The following is a 21,949-nucleotide window of genomic DNA, read 5'->3' as shown; positions in this document are numbered from 1 at the left end:
ACCACACAAAATTATTTTATTACACAACCTATGTAAATTACGAGGATGCGATTAGTCGAAATGACATCACGTGACTCAACAAGGATTCAAAAACGTAATACAGTATTGCCCTAGGGAAATATTGTTATTATATTTACCTATGCGATTTTTATTCAAGCGGCTTTGTTAAAAAAAAAATAAGTCTGCACCAACAAACCATTCGGAAGAATCCGTAATATGGAAATGAAGTTAGGTTAAGTTAGGTTGAAGTAAAAAACAATCTCTCCCCGAACGATGTCAAATTTATCTACATATTTTAAGATTAAACTTATTTTTCAACAATTTATTCAATTACTTCAACTTATGTTGAAAGTGTTTGTAGTTGGTCACATTATTGTAGATGTTTTAATTGTAGTTAGTACTTTGTTGGGTACGAATGTGATTACATACAAACAAATACATCATGTAAAAGTGAAATTTGTTTGTAATCTATATTATTTTGGTCAGTTGATGTGCTGAATCCTTTCTCATATTTATAAACATTTCATTTAATTCTATGGGTCTGTTTCTGCTGAAAAAATGAAAATAATCGATTTTTTCCAGTCACCGCAAACCACAAAAATAATCGCGTTGCAATTGAAAATTGCTACGACTGTAATCGGTTATTCAGGTAATCGGTTTTTAAAATTACGTCATCATTCTCCCACAGCGCAGTTCAAGTTATGAAAGGCCGATGAGAGTTGGTTTGTTTATACCCTATCGCTGCCTAAAACTCTCATATGTAGGATTAAAAATTACTCTTACGTAAAGCTATATTATTTTTAAAATAAACATCTAGGCCTACTACCGTACCACATACAACAGAATAATGATGTTATATTAATAAGGACACGTCGGCGAAAAAAGTTCGTTTCGCCGTTCGTTGGTTCTACCTTCGGTTGGTTCTACCGAAACAAGTCAACAAACAGGCCTAAAAAATGACATGTAAAACATCCTTAGCCTGGACTGGTGGTATGTAACGGGTGTATTGTAACACAGAATCCTGGAGTCTCTCGGTATAATTCTTCCCCACAAAATAATAAAAATCAAATGTTTAACATTTGATTGTTATTCGGTCTACATCGCGATCGTGGTTTTGCTGATCGTCGTCGTCGATATCGCGCAAATAAACAGCATGCTTTGTGACGTGAATAAGTTTGTCATACTCTAGAGGTCAAAGTGAGGTCAATAATCGCTATTTGTGTTGCAGCTCAAAACTGCTCCGCAATAATCGGTTAAAACAAGAAATAATCGATTAAAACACGCAATGGATTGAGTGTTTTTAATCGGTTATTTTATTTTGCGCCGTTTCTGCTGCCCAAAAATAATCGATTAAAAAAATAAACGGTTAATAATCGATTATTTCTGCTCAGCAGAAACAGGCCCTATAAAACATGTCAAATATACATCAATGCGTGTTAAAATCAATGCATTTATTCAAAACCTTTAAGAATTTATAAACAGTATTCAAAATATGTATACAAGAAAGAATAATACCATAAATCAACATTTGACGTATGGAATTATTCGTATCGATGCATACTGCGATATTATACAAATTTACGAGACTTTTTATGCAATATATCATTTATTTTGATGCATAAAGCTCACAATATTATATCAAACCTGTAAATACGTTACATATATAAATAGTATCAGTTAAGTTGATAATAGACAATAAAGTTAACTAGGCCTATTATAAGTGATGCAGTTTCAAGAATTACGACAACTGTAATAACAATGAAGATGAAGTTAACAAGTGATGTTTATGATGGTTTGAAGAGAAATATTAAGGACCATGGCATGGTAAATTATTGTAATAAATCATTGAAATAACGTTAAAGAGGTAAACCCATATTTTGCATCGGGATTTTTACTTACTTACTTAATTTGATACTTTGTGTGAGGTTTCTTAAAATGTGGCTTTGTATGGTAGAATTATAATCTTGATGACGTGATGGGAAAGTGGTCGTGATCATCGCATGTGTAGTTGTAAAATACCTTTTGTTCTGTACGTTTAAAATTATCTAGACAATTTTTTTTTAAATAAAAATCAAAAAAATATAATAAATGAGTGTTTTGTTAAAGTTGCGGAGTTTCTAGTGAAAGTTGGCACCGTTTCAAATTGTAAAAAAGGCAGTTGGAAAAAAGAGAGGAATTGATAGAATATCTTTTTAGGAATTGATAGCAAGTCTTTTGTAGGTTCATCACACTTTTATTTCATCAGTTATGTGTCTATATTCAAGCAAATTACAACATTCTGGTTTATCTATTTTTTTATTATAGTCTTATAATGAAATACTAAATACTAAAGATAACAAGAGTATTTCTTACAAAAAACGCTGCTTGCTTATTGTTATTGCTAAGGTCAAGTCTGGGGGGTCACTTCATCAAGCCTAGATACTTCAAGTATCCTATTACAAACAAAAACTTCAATGGACTGTTTTGATAATAATTCAATGATTATCTGACCGTGAATTATAGTAATATCATGGGACTCATAAATACCAGAAATGCTTTGGGATTTGTCATTAGACTCTTTTCCCAGCCGTTTTTTGGATTCAACAGGTGGTACCTATAAATTATAGTCGAGTTTCCATTTTAACAAAAATGTCAATGTAGTACTATATACTGCTGCTTGATTTCATCTAATGAATGAGTCATCTCGTGTGACGTAGCGGGCTAGAGCAACAGCGTGAAAAGCATGACGTTGAAAAATGGAAGATAGGATTGAAAACATGCGCTTTTCTAAAGCTCTGTCTACACTATCAAACTTAGTTTGATAAAAATGTGTGATGAGCCCAAATACTGTAGTGATATCCCAAATATGGGCACATCACATTTTTTGTCACATACAGTTTGATAGGGTAGACAGAGCTTAAGGATACGGTTAAACTATCCTTCTCACTATGATAAAATACAGACTTCTATTTAGTTTGTTTCACAAGTAATGAAGAATCAGTAAAATGAGCCAAATGAGGTTAATTACTCCCAGTAAAGCCTCGTTTTCTACATCTTCAAGGAAGGCTATTAATAAGTTATTTTAGAATCACCGATAAACCTATATTGAACGGTATCAATGCATTATATTTCTCTTGGTAACATTCTGTCTCTTGTTTTACATTACAGTTATTATATAAACTCTCCTAATCACTACGTCATTTGAACGCACACAAATGTCTATCGTTTCATCATGGATGATACTAGACTACTCCCCACATATAAATCTGTGTTCTATATTAGCTATTATTTATTAGAGATGCTTCTTATGCAATATGATTCAAACGGTTCATCTCTAAATACAGTATATATTTTACTAATACACATGGGTTACTACAAATCCAGAGAATATATACCTAAGCTTATATACTTACTGCACTCATAATAATGACAACATAAATCTTACTTTTCCCCGTGTCTTCAGACATTTAAGTGTTCTTTATATTAATTATGCCTGCTACTGGTTGTAGATATATTTCAAGCTTTTATAAAAAATCATGATTTATATATGAGAATCAGATTTATTCGCTCAAATGCATCGTTAATTTAAAAATATTTGTCAAAAATATTTATGTAAGTGTAGAGTTATGTTTTTACATAAAACCAATTTCAATTATTACCGGAACATTGCTTAGGATCAGTTGTAATAATTCGGTTTGAAGGTACAACATTGTGACGTCACGGTGAGATCGTTTAGTTAAAATTATGAAATATCATTCCATTCAGCGATAGAGTAGCACAGTACGGTAATACACGAGATGGAATATTTTAGTATTTATATGAAATTTGAGAACGTATGTACTGCTCTTGAGTAATATATCGGGCATTATCCGTCGCATCCAAAAGGTTGTATTATAGATAAATTTAAAGATAAAAGCACGATGTCTTTTAAGCGTAGGAAGACGATTCTAAAACAGTTTATAACCTTAATTACAGGCTTAAAAGTTATTTTAGAAAGCAAGTATAAGATGACATAAGTAATTCGTTTCACCTTGTTCTCGTTTACAAAATTCAGGTCAGTAAAATATCGTTACAAAAATCTCTCTTTTCTATGAAGACGAACATGGTTTTATAACTATTAGTGCAAGTATAACATTTAAAAACGATACCATGCGTTATTAACCCACTTTGCCACTATGGAAATCTAATACATAAGTAGTCAATATTTAACAAAATATAATGTTGCATTTAATTGATACGTTATTAAACTATATACCATATATGCGATATAACTATTATATAGAAATTATACTCATATAATAACTGGAAATATCGACACCGATTATATTTTAATGAGATGATGTCTCCAATTCGTATACTAGTATAGTTATACGTTGCTTTCTAATGACAGTGCCTGTTTTTCCTTGCATCGTGTCTGGCGACAATACACATTATTTCTGAATTGTATCCAATAGGCATTTAAGCATTACAAAATGTTACATTAGGCCTACATCTTTGTTAACAAATAGATACAGTAACTTACCTAGTGGCTGTCCAACGAAAGCAATGTCCCTCAATGTTATTGCACTAAGATTGTACATATTCAGGTTGCAAATGGTTACGGCGGGGAAGAGAAGCCTCTCCTCATATTCAACATCGAACTTGGTGATATGTTCGTGTTCTATGTAAGCATCCATTGATAGATAACATTGATAGAATAGAAGACACAGCATAGCAATCAAGAAAAGAAACCAGATTCCGCGGCGAATGATGGATGATTCTTGCTTAAAAACATGTTTCAAGCCATGACAATCACTAACATCCTGGGCCCATCTAGTAAACGACACTGTATCCTTCTCATCAATCTCGGTGTCTTTTATATATTCATTACTATTCCTCAGTTTCAAACTATATATCGAATTGTTTGAATTGGTTTTTTTGCTGTTTGGGAAACTGTTTACTCCCTGTCCTGAATGCATAAACCTTGGTGGACTATAGCCAAGACCGGCATAGGTCTCTGCCTGGTCCATTTCAATAAAGCGTGGTGCACGATAGCCTCTGCTGGAACTCATCTGAATCAAGTCTTTAAATTCACTTCTCGTCGTTCAAATGATTCAATAACGTCCATTAACTGATTGGCGGAGACGACCGCGTGTAAGACTACTAACCAGCAAACAGGCGCCAAAATAAATTTGCAAATTTTTCTTCAACTGAATTGAAATGCCTTAATAAATTAGCATGTAACGTTTGCAAAGATCAACTAAAACGTATCGATTGTCAGATTGCAAGAAATCGTTACACAGGATGAGCAAAAATAGTGTTACTATTGACCGACAGTTAGCATTCAATACTCGATGACCGATCTGCTCAATAACATTCCCATTTTCTACTGTTTCTAGAATCTCCATACATCACTACAAAGATGTGTCTGTGAAGATACAAAAATAGCATAATAATGTAGTCATAACGATAAACAGTTCAATTTTTGAATGCTTGACAGACCACTGATTACAATTACCAACGGCACTCGTGTGATTACAACACCTCTACAAACACAACACACAAATAAAGCCAATATTTGTATATAAAAAAGATTTACTATAATGTTGATTTTATGTTGAGATTTCTAAAAACATCACAATCACAAGCAAGCTCAATACAATTACTTTCATAATTACAATATCAAACGACTTTTCGATGGTAATGGACGGTGTTACACGTGAGTGCTGACGTCATACATACTGGCAATGTTACGCTTACTTCGACAAGGGAAGAGTTAGTAATTTTACTCTTCCTTGCTTCGACTTTTTACTCATGACTGAATATAAATGATTGAAGAGTTAACATTTGGTACACTTTTATATGTAGAAAAGGACCAGTGTGGGTCATGCTCTATAGTCTACATTATACATGAAGTAATCAAATATTTATGTTTAATATCAAATTGCTTCGATTTGTTATCAGTAATTTGTTGATAAGACCTATACTCTGTGTACATTATGCAATATACAAAATATTCAAATCAAATAAGCAAAAAAAATTATTTTCAATTAGACGCTCTATAAAATATGACTCAAGTATGGGACCTCTCCATGTCAGATAACTATCGTTAGATTTACACCATACAGTGTAGATCTGTTAAAGGTATTTCACCGACTGTAAGCCAAAGAAATACAACTTGTACAACAACAATTCAACTTGTATTGTTTACAACGTGAAATTGATAAAATCATTAAAATGTTAAAGATAAATCTATATATTAGTAAAATGGTTCATCTGGATCTCTGTATAGTATTCAATTGGTATACAGTATTTACATGGCGCCACAATCGATGAAGATCTTCCTGGAAATATTATCAAGTATAAAACAACCTCTATGCTACTAAAGATAAGCTGCAATTGAAACATAGATCGGGTGATTAAATACCATACAAGCTCTTATTAAACTTACCATAACTTATACAAAACATATCTTTTCTGTTATAAAACCGTTAACTTTCTTCTTCTGAGTAAAGTAAAACATTAATAACATCATAACTAAGTCAATTTCATCTTGTGTTCCTTGCTGTTGCTTGAAGTTGAAGAATAATACACATTCTATACCGTTATATGAAGAAAGGCCTAATTATGTAAAACCTCATTAACTTCTTTACTTACAATGGTAATGAGAATTCAATGCTTTTCGAGCATTGGATCCCGTAATTATCAACATGGTTATTGGCAGTGGTTTCGGTTCGATAACTTTATATATTGATTACAAGTTAATAGTCACTGATTCAGAGTGCATCTGCCGTATTTTATTACGACAGATGGAATTGTGCCTAGATTAAGAACAATATTAAAACACACAAACCTGGGCTGGCACATATCAATATTTCATCTTATTTCAAGACAGACTCGAGGTGCATTAGTGAGTGAAAAAAAATAGAAGAGGTGCATTAGTGAAAAAAAAGTTTATCTGATCAAATCTGACCAATGGTTTTAAAGATTCTATGAATCTATAAGCCTAGATGAAAGTATCCACCTCCCTGAACAATCTCCTCTAATTTTCATTTTTAATGAAAAATTGCAGAAATTTGCAACCCTAACTTGTATGAGCTACTACAGGCTTAATAACTATCCATTGTACGTGTCGCTGAAAAATTGTCTGTGAAGTAGAATATATAAATTTATTTTAACATGATTTACATAGTGCTATCATAATATCACGTTATTAATTTGTTTAAATCCATTCCACATAACATCATTCCAATATAATATAACATAGGTAAAGTTTGAATTAACCGGGCCTATTTCAAATTTAAAACATGTCATATAAGATTTTGCTTTTTTATTTTCGTATGTTGCATGTAAAACATTCATACATCTTTTTTTTGTATTATAAAAACATTATTTCATCAATCTATCTGTTGGTTTGCATGAGGAACGAACATCTATCATAATTAGCCTACCACTAATATACAATTTCAATCACGGTAATACATGTTTTTAATCAGTATAAACGCCATACATTTCCAATGTGTACTAGAATTGTATTTGCATATTCAATGTTAGTCATGAAAAAAGCATGACTACAACTAATAATTTGTTAAGTATATTTTGTTATTTGTTCATACTTTGTCTTTGTTTATACATTTCACTCATCCAATTTCTAATAAAATTATTCTTGTAAAATGATCCTCTTTAAATTTAAACTTTGTATTTAAAAGAGTATTTCTTTCTCTGTAAATAGTGAAGGCTGTAGATGGGTATAATCTACTAGAGTATCTCCTGCTCAATAAAAAAAAATCCTCCAGAATTTCCTTCTACTAAAAACAATGACTTTATACGCATGCGCATTTGTAGTCAATGGTGTCGCGTAGAGAGCAAAAGTCGTTTCATCACGATAGAAACGAATGATATCGGTATTTTATTGCAATATTATAAAATTAAAGACATAGACGGTAATGACATTAAACTGACTGCTGCATCATATTGTGGATGAACACAATATAGTGCAGCTAATGCATAACCTCTATTTTTATTGTTTCATAAATATTAAAATCCAATTATGTATTTTATTTATATAGCTTATATTATCATACCATTACCGTATTCCAACTGCTGTTGTATTCTTTAACTTGTATAACAACGAAGATAAAATAATACATTAAGCCTTTACTTTAAATAATTGTCGTTTCATTATTAAAGTATCATCTTCATCATAACCATAAGGCCTTTTCACATTGTTGTAATTATGCTGAGGCCAACTAATCTCTGTAACGATGATAACGAACCTGCAGATCTTCATTTTCATGGATATAACCAACTCTCCATCATGTTATCACCAACTTGCCACTATGGTATCGCCAACTCTCCACAATGGTATCGTCATCCTGTTATTACCTAATCCCATCATTGCATCACCAAATCATCACACTTTTATGACCAAATCATCATTATTTCATCAAAAAATATCCATAATATCATGTACATGTAGAAATATAATTATATCTTTCTGATTTTATCACCAAATCACCATCATTTTTTATCACCAATCACGTTTCACACTCCCACACTTATCATTATAGTCGCGAACAAATGAGATTTCCCGGACTCACAAGCAATACAATGCTGAACCTAACTCTACTCATGCCAGATTATTCTTCATGAGTTCTCTATTCTATTTATAATTAGTCTTACTATTGAACATAACACATTAATGTTAATCCATTTTAATAGAACTTTCCTTGTTTTTATTCATTATTATTGTCAATGGAAATGTCGAACTAATCCCGCCCAATTATGATAGACATTAACGTAATGTAGTTATGTTGTCCCGTTCGTACAATACGTTTCTATAACATAATGTATATCATTTTATGTTTGAACCGAGTAATAATAAACCTTTTATTTATTTTTTTGTTTTTGTTTATTCAAATGTCTGCTAAGTACGGAAGAAACAAAGATATAAAATGTAAGGTGATGCCAAACTGTTGGTAAATATGTTATAGTTAGTCAACCCAAAACAGACAAATAAAAACTATGCTATGCTTTGTATATAAAGCAGTGTGAAGGCAATGCTTAAATTGCAGATTAATAAATTGTATTTTTACCGACAGAAAATAACTGCTTATATCCCTTGGTACTCGTGTTCTATGTTTCATTATTAACAGTGGCTGCGCATGGGTGCTCGCACTAACTCCTCGTGAAGAAATTACCCTTTTCCGAATACAATATTTTAGCGCTATGATTTAGCTTAATTTGAAAGATTCACATTCAAGAGATCTATAAATTATTAAAGTTCAATATTCATCATATGCAGTGATTATAAGGTCGTCTATATTCTTTCAGCACGGTTCATGATTTACTTACGTGTTTTTCCATGTTTCTTTGTTCACAGGTCAATGTTTATGTTGTTTAAAGATGTAGTTATTTTAATTTATTTGATTTGTTTATTTTTAATCTTAAATTAGGCCAAATTTCTTATTTTAAAAGCAATAATATTAAAACAATTCACATGTGTTTTTTTTTGTTGTTGAATGGAATAAACTGTAATATTGTTACTGTTACAATAAAATGCAGGCTTTTTCTATTTGTTTTAAATATAATCTCCTTCCTAAATATTTTCAATTTTTAAACTGCTGTTTTTATTTCAAAAACATCGGTATATATGACATAGTTTAAAGGATTTAGAGTTAACATTTATTTATACAGTTTTTCTATCTTTCTGTGAACATATGTGTTGTGACGTTATATTATTGATAATTATTCTATTCCTTCCTTGATCTATTATACCATGATAACTCGATAATTGTACAAATATCAATGTATTAATAGTATGCTTTTTTAAACAATCGTAATATAAAACACTGTTTTGTTCATTCTCCTATACTAAACAACGTAGGCGTATACGACCGAAGCCTTCAAACAGTTGTGTATACCATGGAGGAAAAAAAAATTATTTTTTCCTCCATGTGTATACTAAAACTGTAGCGTATATTTAGAATATTTAAAAAAGAATTTACATAAATTTTAAAATATTAAAAAGCATTTTTTTGTTATCATTGAACATGTATTCAGAAGTATTTTCTTCAAAATGTAGAAAAGCATTTTCAGACGATCCAATTTTATATGATTGAGAAGCTGTTAAAATCTGAATAGAAATGTATTGAGTAATACGATACTGTATTCATATTACAAAATATAGACAGTTCCTCTAGCTTGATTCAGTGTTTTTTGTTTTAGTATTTGTGTAAGATTATATAATAATCACAAGATAGTAAGCAAGTAAGATAGAAGAAGATCTGACTATTATGTAATACAAAACAAATGTATTACTCGTATCACAAAACCTTCATTTCTTTATTTTACCACAACCAGCAATAATTTTAATTCAAATCATAATAACAATGCTATTGTTGGTTTGTTTATTCAATATTCAATAAATAAATATTCAATAAATATTCTCTATACATATATTAAAAATACATAAAATAATAATTATATAAACAATTGTGATAATAACCAATAAAAAACATAGCATTTGTGGAAGGAAACCTATATAAGTTTAAAAACGTTACGCCTAGGCTCCAAGAAAGGTTAATTATTATATATTATGGTTATTTTTAACTTTAACTTTAATTATAATTGTGAATATTATTTACTGTGTTCATATTTTAAAATGTATTACTTCTATTTTATTAATCAATACTTAATTCAATTTTCAGAAAAAAAAATTATCAATAAAATAAAACCTTTTTTTTTTGTAATTTAAAAAAATTTATATCGAATAGGTCTACTTTATATTTCCATCAGTTTCGAAACAGCACGTTATTGACACGCATGCGGATTGTAAATGTTATATTTTATTTATGTATTGTGATTGAATGAAACATCATTAGGTCTATACGAAATGTTCAGCAATTCTGTAATATCATCCTTGTATAATTTACACTGAAATTAATAGAGAAATAACTTTGGTAGCACACAGAAGCCCTGGGACGTTAACGGCTAATTATCAAACTTTAATCTAACATCATCCAATCTATCACAGCCAGTGTTTATACATTTAATCATTCTGTTGTCAAAATAGGAACTAATTACATTACTGTTACGACCCATTAAAACGATTGTCTACTAATGGTAATGGGAGCCATTTCTATTGGTTTAATTGTTCTACTTAACATAATAATGTGAATAGCTATAGGCAATGTTATTAGTATCTGTACCGTTCATAGAGAACCCGTACAAATGTCATAGTCCTTGCGATTATTAACAATACATGTTCATTATAATTTACTGTAATTGTTGAATAAATTAAGAATGTTGTTATGTAAGTATTGATGACTTTATTAGTCGAGGCTATCAATTATAAAAAACGAAATCCTTCAAACAAATAGCTGTTTACAATGATACTAGGTAATTACTATTGTCTTATACGACACAAATACCAGATATATCAAATATAGCTATAGCGTTCACATTGAGTCGGAGAGAAATCGTGAGAATGTTAGTGTTTATAAGAATAAAACCGGCCGTTCACACTATATGTACTGGTCGAAAAACGTCTAAAGAAAATGAAGGTTTATTTATTTATTAAAAGCATGACATTTAATAGATGTATAATAATACATACATCATATATCATGGAAAAGTCTGTATTTTGTTGTAAAATGTAAAATAAATGTAAATTGTTTTGTATTTTTAATTACATTTACATGAATAATGTAGTTTTACAGTTGTACATGATTATGGCGCTCCATACACGTGATCTATGTGAACTTTTTATTGGCAACTTGCACCATTTGATGTGAACTCGAGGTATCCGTGTAATAATTACTCAAACACATGAGCGCACACAACTCGTAAGCGCACACAACTCGTGAGCGCACACAACTCGTAAGCGCATACAACTCGTGAACGCACACAACTCGTGAGCGCACACAACTCGTAAGCGCACACAACTCGTAAGCGCAATTCCGTGTAATTTGTATTTTTTGTTCGATCACGCTGTAATTAAATTAGTGCTTTACTATTAAATGTTTATAACAGATTCGTGATAGGATTTAAAACAATTCTTTCAAATGTTAAATTTGTATATCATTTATTTGCAAGGAATAAATTAAATTCAACTTTTATTACTGGGAAAAACGTCTGTTTTGGAAATACAACACACTCCAACAACAACCGTATTGCTGTGTACGTTTGTTGACATGGTATGATTTATTCTACTGCTCATTAAAAACACAGGCATGACAAATTAATACTATTACCACTATCGTTATTCATTTGCATTTATTAAAATACACACGGTCATTCCGATAGCCAATCATCCAAACTCCCATGCCACACGGTTTAATGACCGTTACGAAATTGAAATAATGGTCAAGAAAAAAAATATTACCGGACGGACATTGATTATTGCCAATAAATATTGCATTATAATTTTTACAATCCTATTGTGTAACAATACCTTTGTATAACTAAAGCGAAAATCAAGTAATTTAATTTGAATTATTATATTAATTAATATTTATTTTTCATGATTTTAGAACAATACATCTTTAACTTAGGTGTCTCCTGACAGGGTATCCCCAGGAGTTGGTTTTAGATTTAAAGCCCTCGTGTTTCGTTTCAGATAATGCTCTCTCGGACTAAAGAAAGACAATTGAGGATTGTCAAAAGACGAAACATGAAAGGATGAATGAGTTAATACTTGCTGTAATATTTTGAAATGAGATTAAAAATTCTTCCTACGTCTGAAAAGTTAATCATGACATTGCTTAAATTATCATGTAGGAGATAAAATATCTTAATATTAGATTGTGTTTTTTAATAATGATTTGTGACGCGCACTTCTCCTACAAAGTGCTCAGAACACTCTTTGAACGCCTGTAATTCTCCAATTTTAGTATTTTTTTTTTTTTTTATTCGGTATATAAAAATATATTACAAAACGACAGTCAAGGACTGAAATGAATAGTATTACAAATAAATAAAAATGAGTTAAAATTGCTATACAAATAGAAACATCTTATTAAAATTAGATATCGTACCATACAATTAAAAAACATACATGAATAAAAAACCTTAAAACATACACTTATTACATATCTAAAAAAGAGCTAGTGGTGCCTATTAATTATATCCACCGTGGTGGGAACTGGAGACGACCTAAGTCTGTTGGTTTTACAATGAGGTACTTCTAGAAAGCGGTTGAATCTGAGAGACCGAGCTGGCTTATGAAGAGGGGGAAGTATTTCTCTAAACAGCTTGGATTTTAATAAGCCTTCCCCGAAAGACAACACCAGTTTGTTTCTTCTCTCAAGAGTAGGTAAACCAGTAACAGACAATAAATTAAATTTAAACATTTAAAATGTAGTACTGTTATGATACATTGTCACTACCATGATGTTTCCTAATTAGTACAGTATTGACTATCTTTTTCTAAGATATAAAACTACAGTATCGTCATTATTTACCTACGATGATTCATTTAAGCCAGGTATTGATGCCACGAGGGAATAGTAAAAGATTATAATAATCGTAACCTAACTCGTCTCACCTGTAATCTTCTGGCAGATCCAGATCAATTAAATATATACAGTAATCGACGTATCTGAACGACCAAATAGTAATACTCTTCCGTATATGCATGCACAACCTTGTGTCTATATATCTCTAGTTCTATTTCACCTACCTGTGAGAAATTCAACTTTTGCAATCATTATGGAATGGATAATATGTCGTTTTTACGATGGCCATGTAATCAATGTCTAGATTTGTCAGTCTGGATAGAACTTGTTATTCATGAGATAGCTTTTATTGTCATCAATATGGCAAGAAATTTTGTTTCTCCTCGCATAATATTTGCATTAATAAACCAGCTGTGTTTTGGCGCTTCAATCCGTGATCATTACGAATAGTAGGTTAATTAGTATAATTTACAAGCTGTCATTGATATACTGGTATAATTATATCGGTGTATGATATAACGTATATTCTTGCATAATTTATACAATTTCAATAATATTACAGGTATTAATATTTGACATATAACGGTAATTTTATATAAATGCTTTCGTATGACGTGTGCATACGTAATGCAGGAGAAAGGTGTTTGAATATAAGTTGTTCGACAGAGACATGTTTACCTAACCGGAAAAAATATCTTAGCATTTTATGTAGGCCTACAATTCTTCGAGTTATGAAAGTTTGGTTATTGCTGAATGAAAAGAAGTTTTGAATTGGCTATAAATTGGGTTTTTTTTTAACTGGTAACATGAATATCTTGCCAATTACGTAGCATGAGGTGTCTGAATAAAGTAGAAAAAAGAAGCAGCAACGTAAAGAAATGGTTTAGAAGAAAGATGAACGGAGGAGTAAGAAAGTGGGCAAATGAACAGAGTGAACGAACAAGAATCACTATAACAACAATCTAGCATTCAACGACCCAACCAGTCATTCAACCAGTTAATAAATCAACTTCAAATTGTGAGCTACCGTAACCAACTAAGATTAAATTAAAACGTAAATTTAGAAATATTATTACATAATTTATCTACATTTTACTCCTACATAAAGATTATTTTCACAGTGTAACGAAGAGAAAACATCATCATCGCAATACGTGATAGTTTCATCACCATAATCATTATCTTCTTCACTTTATTAGCAATAAATTCTCGATAAAATTTCAACAAATGTCAAGTCAACAGAATACATTCTGTGTGTCGTTCTTCAACTTGTGTTCAATAAGATAGACATAAGACCTGGTTGTATTTTAAACTTAATGTTAATATTTAGAAAATCTACCTTCGTAAAATATTTTTTTCAACACCGATATCTATTAGTATACTGTACTGTTCAAGAAAACATAATCGCTAATATTCGATACATATTTTTTGCTTATGTGAATATTTTCCGTTTGGAAAATCAATAAAAACAAATTTATCGTCTAAATCGAGGTGCATTTTGCCTATTTTCGACAACATTTCTGTACACTACGTCTTTTATAAATGAAATCAGATTATTGATATTAAGATACCTGTATGGTAATACCTGTTCTTAGAAATGAATTGTACTCTTGAAACAGATGATAAGAGGATGACAAACAAGGAGCACCGTATGAAATAAAAGTACTGCCTTGTAACACATTGTTGTTAAAACTTCACTTTCTTGGACCAAAAGACAAGGAGCTAACGTACCGTAGTCGATCATGGTGGAATTCAGTTTTACTGTACTGTTAGAAATATGATTTCGCAGTACCAAATAAACAATAGGCAGGCATGACTTCTGTCTTAGCTTAGTTAAATGCACCTGACTATGCCAATATACAAATGAGCTTACTCAAGTGAAGATAGGTGGCGTTATAAACGAAGTATAAGCTATAAAGCAAAGTGACGTAGGTTGGCTCCTTCATGTAGGCCTACTGTATTGATACCCCATGTTAGGCCTATATGGTGCAAAGAATAAAATAGAAATCTTGGACAAACAAACTGTTTTCAGTGTTGCTTATTTTTAGGTCGCCGACATCATTATTGGCTCCTTTGTATGGAAAGATTGTGTTTATCAACATAAATGATTAAATGGTTGTAATCAGGATTTCATTTACAATAGTTTAGGCTTATAGTTGAAAGTCCGACGGCCTACTGCATCAACATTACGATGAAACATTATAGGTCTACATTATTTGAAACGTTATAAAGTGAAAGTACCGTACTAGCCTACATTGGCATATTGAAATGATTCGATACTTCATCAATAATTGAAGATGACATATTTTATATCTAACTATTGAATTCTATTCCGATGGCGATGTTTCAGTACGAGGTAACATGAAAACATGCAAGATACATTAGGAGGCAAATGCTTACCATTATATATATTTACAAAAACATCAAACTTTCAGATGTTATCTTCACATCTATTTAATATCCACACATCCAATAATATCGAATGAGTGGGATGTGATTCCTCTGAAATACAATACTTTTCATATGGGGTTAGTTGCAGAAATTACAACGAAATTTAGGCCTATATTTATATTAATTGTTAAAACTTAATTTCAAAAAACAAGAAAATGCATCAAAACTGTAACAAACAATTTCACTCGAAATAACTTTATTATTTAGGTCAAGTTCTGCAGTAAGGAAATGGACATAACGGCGGTATAAACGAAATAATTTATCATAGTAAGGGTAAGTAACAGATGAACTATAACCAAACATAGTAAGACTGAGTACACAGGACCAACTGCCGCACGTATGTGTAGGCCTACCATGATATACTGTGTGTCGACAGGATGGAGATACGACAGTACTATTTAAATATAATAACTGAAAATGTCAAATTGATGGTCGTAGTTTAAATTCAACGAATGTCATTGTTCAGTTCAGTAAACACATTCATCGTTATTTGTGATCGATATCATACAAAAATGTTTCTGTAGATAGACTCTTGGCCTAGGACCAAATCAATTGTTGTTTTTTTAAATACATAGAGGTACAAATTATATTTTTGAACCTAACCCTTCCCTCTAAACAGAATATAGACTTAGGCCTATACATATTAACCTATCTTGCAGTAATGCAGACATTTAAGTTAAGTAAATAAATAACTTACATGAAGAACAGTGCGTTATTGATACTTTAGAAAACACAATTTGATTGTTAATTACCGGTATCCATGCGTAATTATTAATTGAATGGCAATAATGATCGATCTTACGAATGAAGATATGCATTCGTTAAATTAATCTCAATGTTTATAATAGAGCGTTTCAGCATTCTTAACAATGAAATCATTTGAAATATTCATCCCGTAAAGGCCTAGTTATTTAGATTAGTTTCCCACCTAAAGTTTTGCCATGAAACCAACTCATCCGAGTGAATAGATATGATGACGGACGTTTGAAAAAAAAAATGTATTTGTCGTCATTAAGACGTAAACATAAACCCACGCCAGCACGTGTCTTGACATAATTATAAGTGGCATACTTTTGTGATTATGCTTACATTGTGGTTATTGTACAGTTTCTTTTGCTCACAATATAAGGGCCTGTTCAGGCCTACGGAGTTATGCTTTCGTATTGTACGCAACTAATCCATAGGTCTGAACCAGACAGAGTATATCTATTAGGTTGGTAGAGTTGTGTACAAATGGTGGACTTACTCACGTATTAATTATTAAAGGAAAACATAAACGATCCAATTTAATAGGAACGATTTAGGAATGATTATGTGTCCAAATGTCAATATTGTGAGTTCTTCTTTCATTGAAATGTTCTTATACAATATTTTGCTCAATTGATATTTCTTTCTATATATTTATTATTTCTTTCTATTTCTAGCCTAACCACTTAATCTAGGAATGTCTAGGGAAAGGATATTGGCTTCGTATAGCTCTAACAACCAACATTACCATACACCACTGGAAGAGAGTATGTGTCAACGAGTAAACGTAAAGCTTAAGTTCTTTTCACCTCTTCCACGTGTAGATAGAGGTATACTTTTGTTTGCTCCTCGATTCAACACACGTTGAGTAAACTAAACGAATTGATTGTTAACCGTCGGCCTTGGACTTCACTACCTGAAAGCCAAATTCCTATAAAATACATTTAAAAACAACCAATGCATAATGCAAAATCGACTATCGACACATTTCTCATTCAATTAAGGTAATGAATTTAATCGGGTGTCAGTAACGAAAGAAAGGAACCGAAGAGCGAACTCATCGATCGTGCATTCGGTCGTAGACACGCGTGTGTGCACGGTACGCCTTATGGCAAAACGTATTGACGTGTACGGTTCATACCACTGTTGGGCACGTTTGGATTTACCGAGTGTCAAAGATTTCCCCATGGGACAAATGCAGAGTTCATTACGGTAATCATTGTCTGATAAGTAACCTATCTTCTACACCTCCGCATGCTGGTGTCAACGAACATTTCTAAAGCTCTGTCTACACTATCAAACTGGTTTGAAAAGAAGGTGTGATGTGGCCAAACATGGTAGTGATATGCCCAAATATGGTAGTGATATGACGTCATCATGTCCATATATGAGCACATCATATTTGTTGGCACATAAAGTTCGATAGTGTAGAACAGAGCTTAAGTAAGTCGTTTTTTGGTATTGGTTATCTTAAAAACTATAGTGTCTCAATACATCTTTTTGTCTGAAAGAAATGATGTACCTTATGGTGTCATCTGTTAACCAGCAACTATAACTGTCTATTAGCCTGACAGACTCTTAGGCCTACACGTTGTGTAAAATCTTCTGTCTAATATATCAATATTGATCATATTTACAGTTTTTAAAAACAACATCGTTTCGGAACAGTAGGTGACTTAATTTCTACATTTACTTAACTTCTACATTTTAAGAACACATAATATTGTTCTTTTTGTGTACCGTACGAAAAATAAATTTATTTACGTTAAAAATGTCCTATTTTGAGCATAATGCAAGCAGCAATGTAATTTCTCTTTGAAGGATAAATAAATGTTTCGAATCGTTGAATCTTGGATCTACACGATTATAATAATATTTAAATTAAAACGTATAAGTCATAAATCAAAAAGTTGGCTTTGAATAAAAGTAGAGCAAAAAACATACTGTTACATAACTCTGATATTAGACTAGATGCAGTACTAACTCTGTCGCCATTGGATTAAATGTCTAGTCTGCTCAGAATTGATGCTATTGAGGCCAATAGTGTTGCCATTCTCATACATACGATAATTGCTTTATTCATAATTCAGCTAAATGAATACAATTACTATATTGAAATATTAATTTCTTACTATAAACCAAGGACAATCATAGATAGATTGATCACTTTGACACGTACATTCATACAGTTTATTAATGTTATTTTTAAATATTCTGTTACTTTAGCGTTATATAGGCTAATAATATACACACTATTATAATAATAGGACTATTTTAGGCCCATACCGGTAAATATTATCATTATATAATGTATCAATCAATTATATTTATTTGATAATACATTTTGCATCCACTATTATCTTAATTGTTAGCAACCACCCACATAGAGGGCGTTCAATCTCGAGAGATTAAATATGCTCTGCAACATTACCCACAGTTTCGTCAAGAAATTTATTTTAAATCAGGGTGGTTATATAATGTATCATTAATTTTTATTTGATAATATGTGTTGCATTCCTCTAGATTTATTTTCAGTTACAGTATTTTAATATCAATAACAAAATTTAAAGGGAGTTTTAAGTCAAAGAATATTCCCCAGTCTCTGGACATGAAACCTTCGTCAGGGTGGGTGTTGGGTTGATCGATTATAACATAATAGGAGAGTTTTTAATCTTAACTTTTAACAATTAATTTGATTGACTCACATTCCAATATAATTATTAGAATAATTAACATGTGAATAAGATCCTTGCAAATAAATTACTTATTAAAAGCCTAATAAGTAAATGAAACTCTAATCCAATTTACACTAATTGTAATTCAGCAAACTTTATAAATGCAATGTAAGAATACGGGGCGCCATTTGGGACATTTGTAATTATTTCAACAAATACAATTCCAAGAAGGAACTTTTTTCTGGGGCCGTGTACATAAAACACAAATTTAAAAAAAAAACCATTTTAACAATATGAAATTGCAATGTCCCAAACGGCATCCCGTAGAAGAAAGCTCACGGTTTCTAAGCACTGTCTGATTTGTCTAAAATTCCTATGATTCACGAAATTTCCTCCACCAACTAAATTCAGAACCTATCAGTTTAGTAATCAATTCAAAGTATATAAATTTGGCAGTTCATCATGGTCTAATTCATCGATTTAGATGTTTCGTTCATGACACACAGAGAAGAATATTTATTTATTATTTCATCTATAATGTTGACTGTCACAGGAAGAGACAAAATGTTGTTGAATGTATAGAAACATTTTGGTTTTCCCGTGACATTTCTAAAATAAATGAAATAACTCCGATACCTAAATCACTTCAGTTGTATGTTGATATAATATGAAATATATTGTAAATCAATATTTTTTGAAAAAAAAAACAGTATTTTGTATCTTAAATGGATGTTATGTCTTCTGATGATGTATTGAATGTATCTAACAAATTGGTTACAATGACCTGCCTCCTGGTACACTTCTGTATCATAAAACAACCACTTGTTCTATATCTAAGTGCGTTGCAATCCATGTTCTCGACAGGTGACTCCCACGTGTATTCAGTAATGTACAAACTAGGCAGAATTTATGTTTATGGAGCAAAATGAGCTAACAGTTTGGATTGGCTTTTGTCGTTTAGCGTATAGCCTATGTATCATTATAATGTTGCACGAGTAGTAATACTATGAGTGTTACTGACGAATACTCATTTAACATGGCTAAAGCTCTGTCTACACTAGCAAACTTTATGTGACAACAAAATGTGATGTGCCCATATATGGACTTGACAGTGTTTTATTATTACCATACATGGGCATATCACTTTTTTTTGTCATAGTTTGTTAGTGTAGAAAGAGCCTAATTTACGTAGGCATTACGGAAACAATGAAGACCTATGGTTACAAAATATACCGTACAATTTGTTTGTTTTGTTTGTTTTTTGTTTTTGTTTTTTTTGTGTTTGTTTTTTCATAACGAAAGACAAAGAAAGATATTATTATCTGTTATTTACTGATTATTATTAAGTCTTTAATCTTTAATTCCTTCCAGTATTTATATATACTGTGTAGATAGGTAGCTTTTTGTAAATGTGTGTGTAATAATGTAAATTACTTTGTTAGTTGTTTTTGAATTATTTTTATTATGTTGTTAATGTTCTCCACTGAACCACTTTGGAAATCAATGCTTTAGCACTGTATAAAGACATAATAAATTAATAAATAGATAGACAAATATTAAAGATAATAATAATATAGCCTAAAATGTGTATTAAAATATACAGCCAGATATATCATTTAGCTTTCACTGATCATAATTAATAACGTTTAGTCATCTGTCATATATTGATTTTTGTCTATTTCATTACGTACATATATGTCATCGCAAATACCACTATCTCCTTCCATGATACAACGTTGTCAATAACAATCAATATTTCTTCGTCGTCTATACTTAAATAAGACAAGTAGAAATACGTCATACAAAATTTGTATTTGGTATTTAAAAGGTGTGTGGTTTGCTCATTATTAGTTTCTAATTTTGTCGTTAAAAAATAAGAATAATTAGACTTGATTATCGCGAAAACTGTCAAGCATTTTATAGTCATAGTCATATATACTTTATTGTCCATTTAAAAAAACAGAAATGTGATTTTAAAACTGGCAAAATACAAAAATATAAAATACAATTTACAAAAACACACACAAAAAGTTAAGAGGCTAAAAATTGTTAAAATTAGACAAAAACTATGGTTATTCCTTGCCTTCTCAGATTGTGTATTTTTTGTATTGTTGTGGCTTATAATAAATAAATGAAATTAAATGAAATTATTCGCAGTGATGTAGTCTGTATCTTTTCGGATGAAAGGTACTCCAACGTACAAATACAAAAAGAAATTCAATACTCAAAAGGGAAATTTTTTAAATCAAAACACTTTTTAGTTGATGTTTAAAAATAATAAAACATCACGTCAACAATACAATCAATTACGTCACCATGGAATGCATTCCATCCCATTATTGATGATGAGCTATTCAAAATGTTTCAATTTCGCGTTGAAATGTATACTATAATATAAATGTTAAATATTAATGCACGTTTGACTTCATCATCAAAGTAATGTATTTTAGTATTGTATTAACTTTCTCTAATTTATTTTACATTTAAGTATTATATAATTGCAATATCATTCACCGGTGACGAACAAAAATTATTCCAATGCGCTTATCTATCTCTCTAACTCTATATCGATTAATTATTATTCTAAAGCTCTGTCTGCACTATCAAAAATGTGATGTGCACATATGGACATGCACCATATTTGGGCATATCCCTACCATA

At 31.0% G+C, this 21,949-nt stretch overlaps 1 protein-coding gene across 1 annotated transcript in view; it reads right to left on the bottom strand.

The window, feature by feature from the left end:
• LOC140040193 (acid-sensing ion channel 1A-like) overlaps positions 1–6,524 on the bottom strand; it is a 35,562-nt gene extending 29,038 nt beyond the window's left edge. Inside the window, exons 1-2 of the mRNA XM_072085942.1 lie at positions 6,410–6,524; positions 4,502–5,386 (exon numbers count right to left, since the gene is read on the bottom strand). Coding sequence (XP_071942043.1) covers positions 4,502–5,030 — 529 coding nt within the window. The 5' untranslated portion in view covers positions 5,031–5,386; positions 6,410–6,524. The remainder of the gene's footprint in view (positions 1–4,501; positions 5,387–6,409) is intronic.
• Between the last annotated feature and the right edge of the window lie 15,425 nt (positions 6,525–21,949).

The sequence above is a fragment of the Antedon mediterranea genome, chromosome 2, assembly GCF_964355755.1.
Source record: "Antedon mediterranea chromosome 2, ecAntMedi1.1, whole genome shotgun sequence".
Classification (NCBI taxonomy): domain Eukaryota; kingdom Metazoa; phylum Echinodermata; class Crinoidea; order Comatulida; family Antedonidae; genus Antedon; species Antedon mediterranea.
Note: the sequence above shows the minus strand (reverse complement) of the source record. Positions and strands in the feature narration are given on the sequence as shown.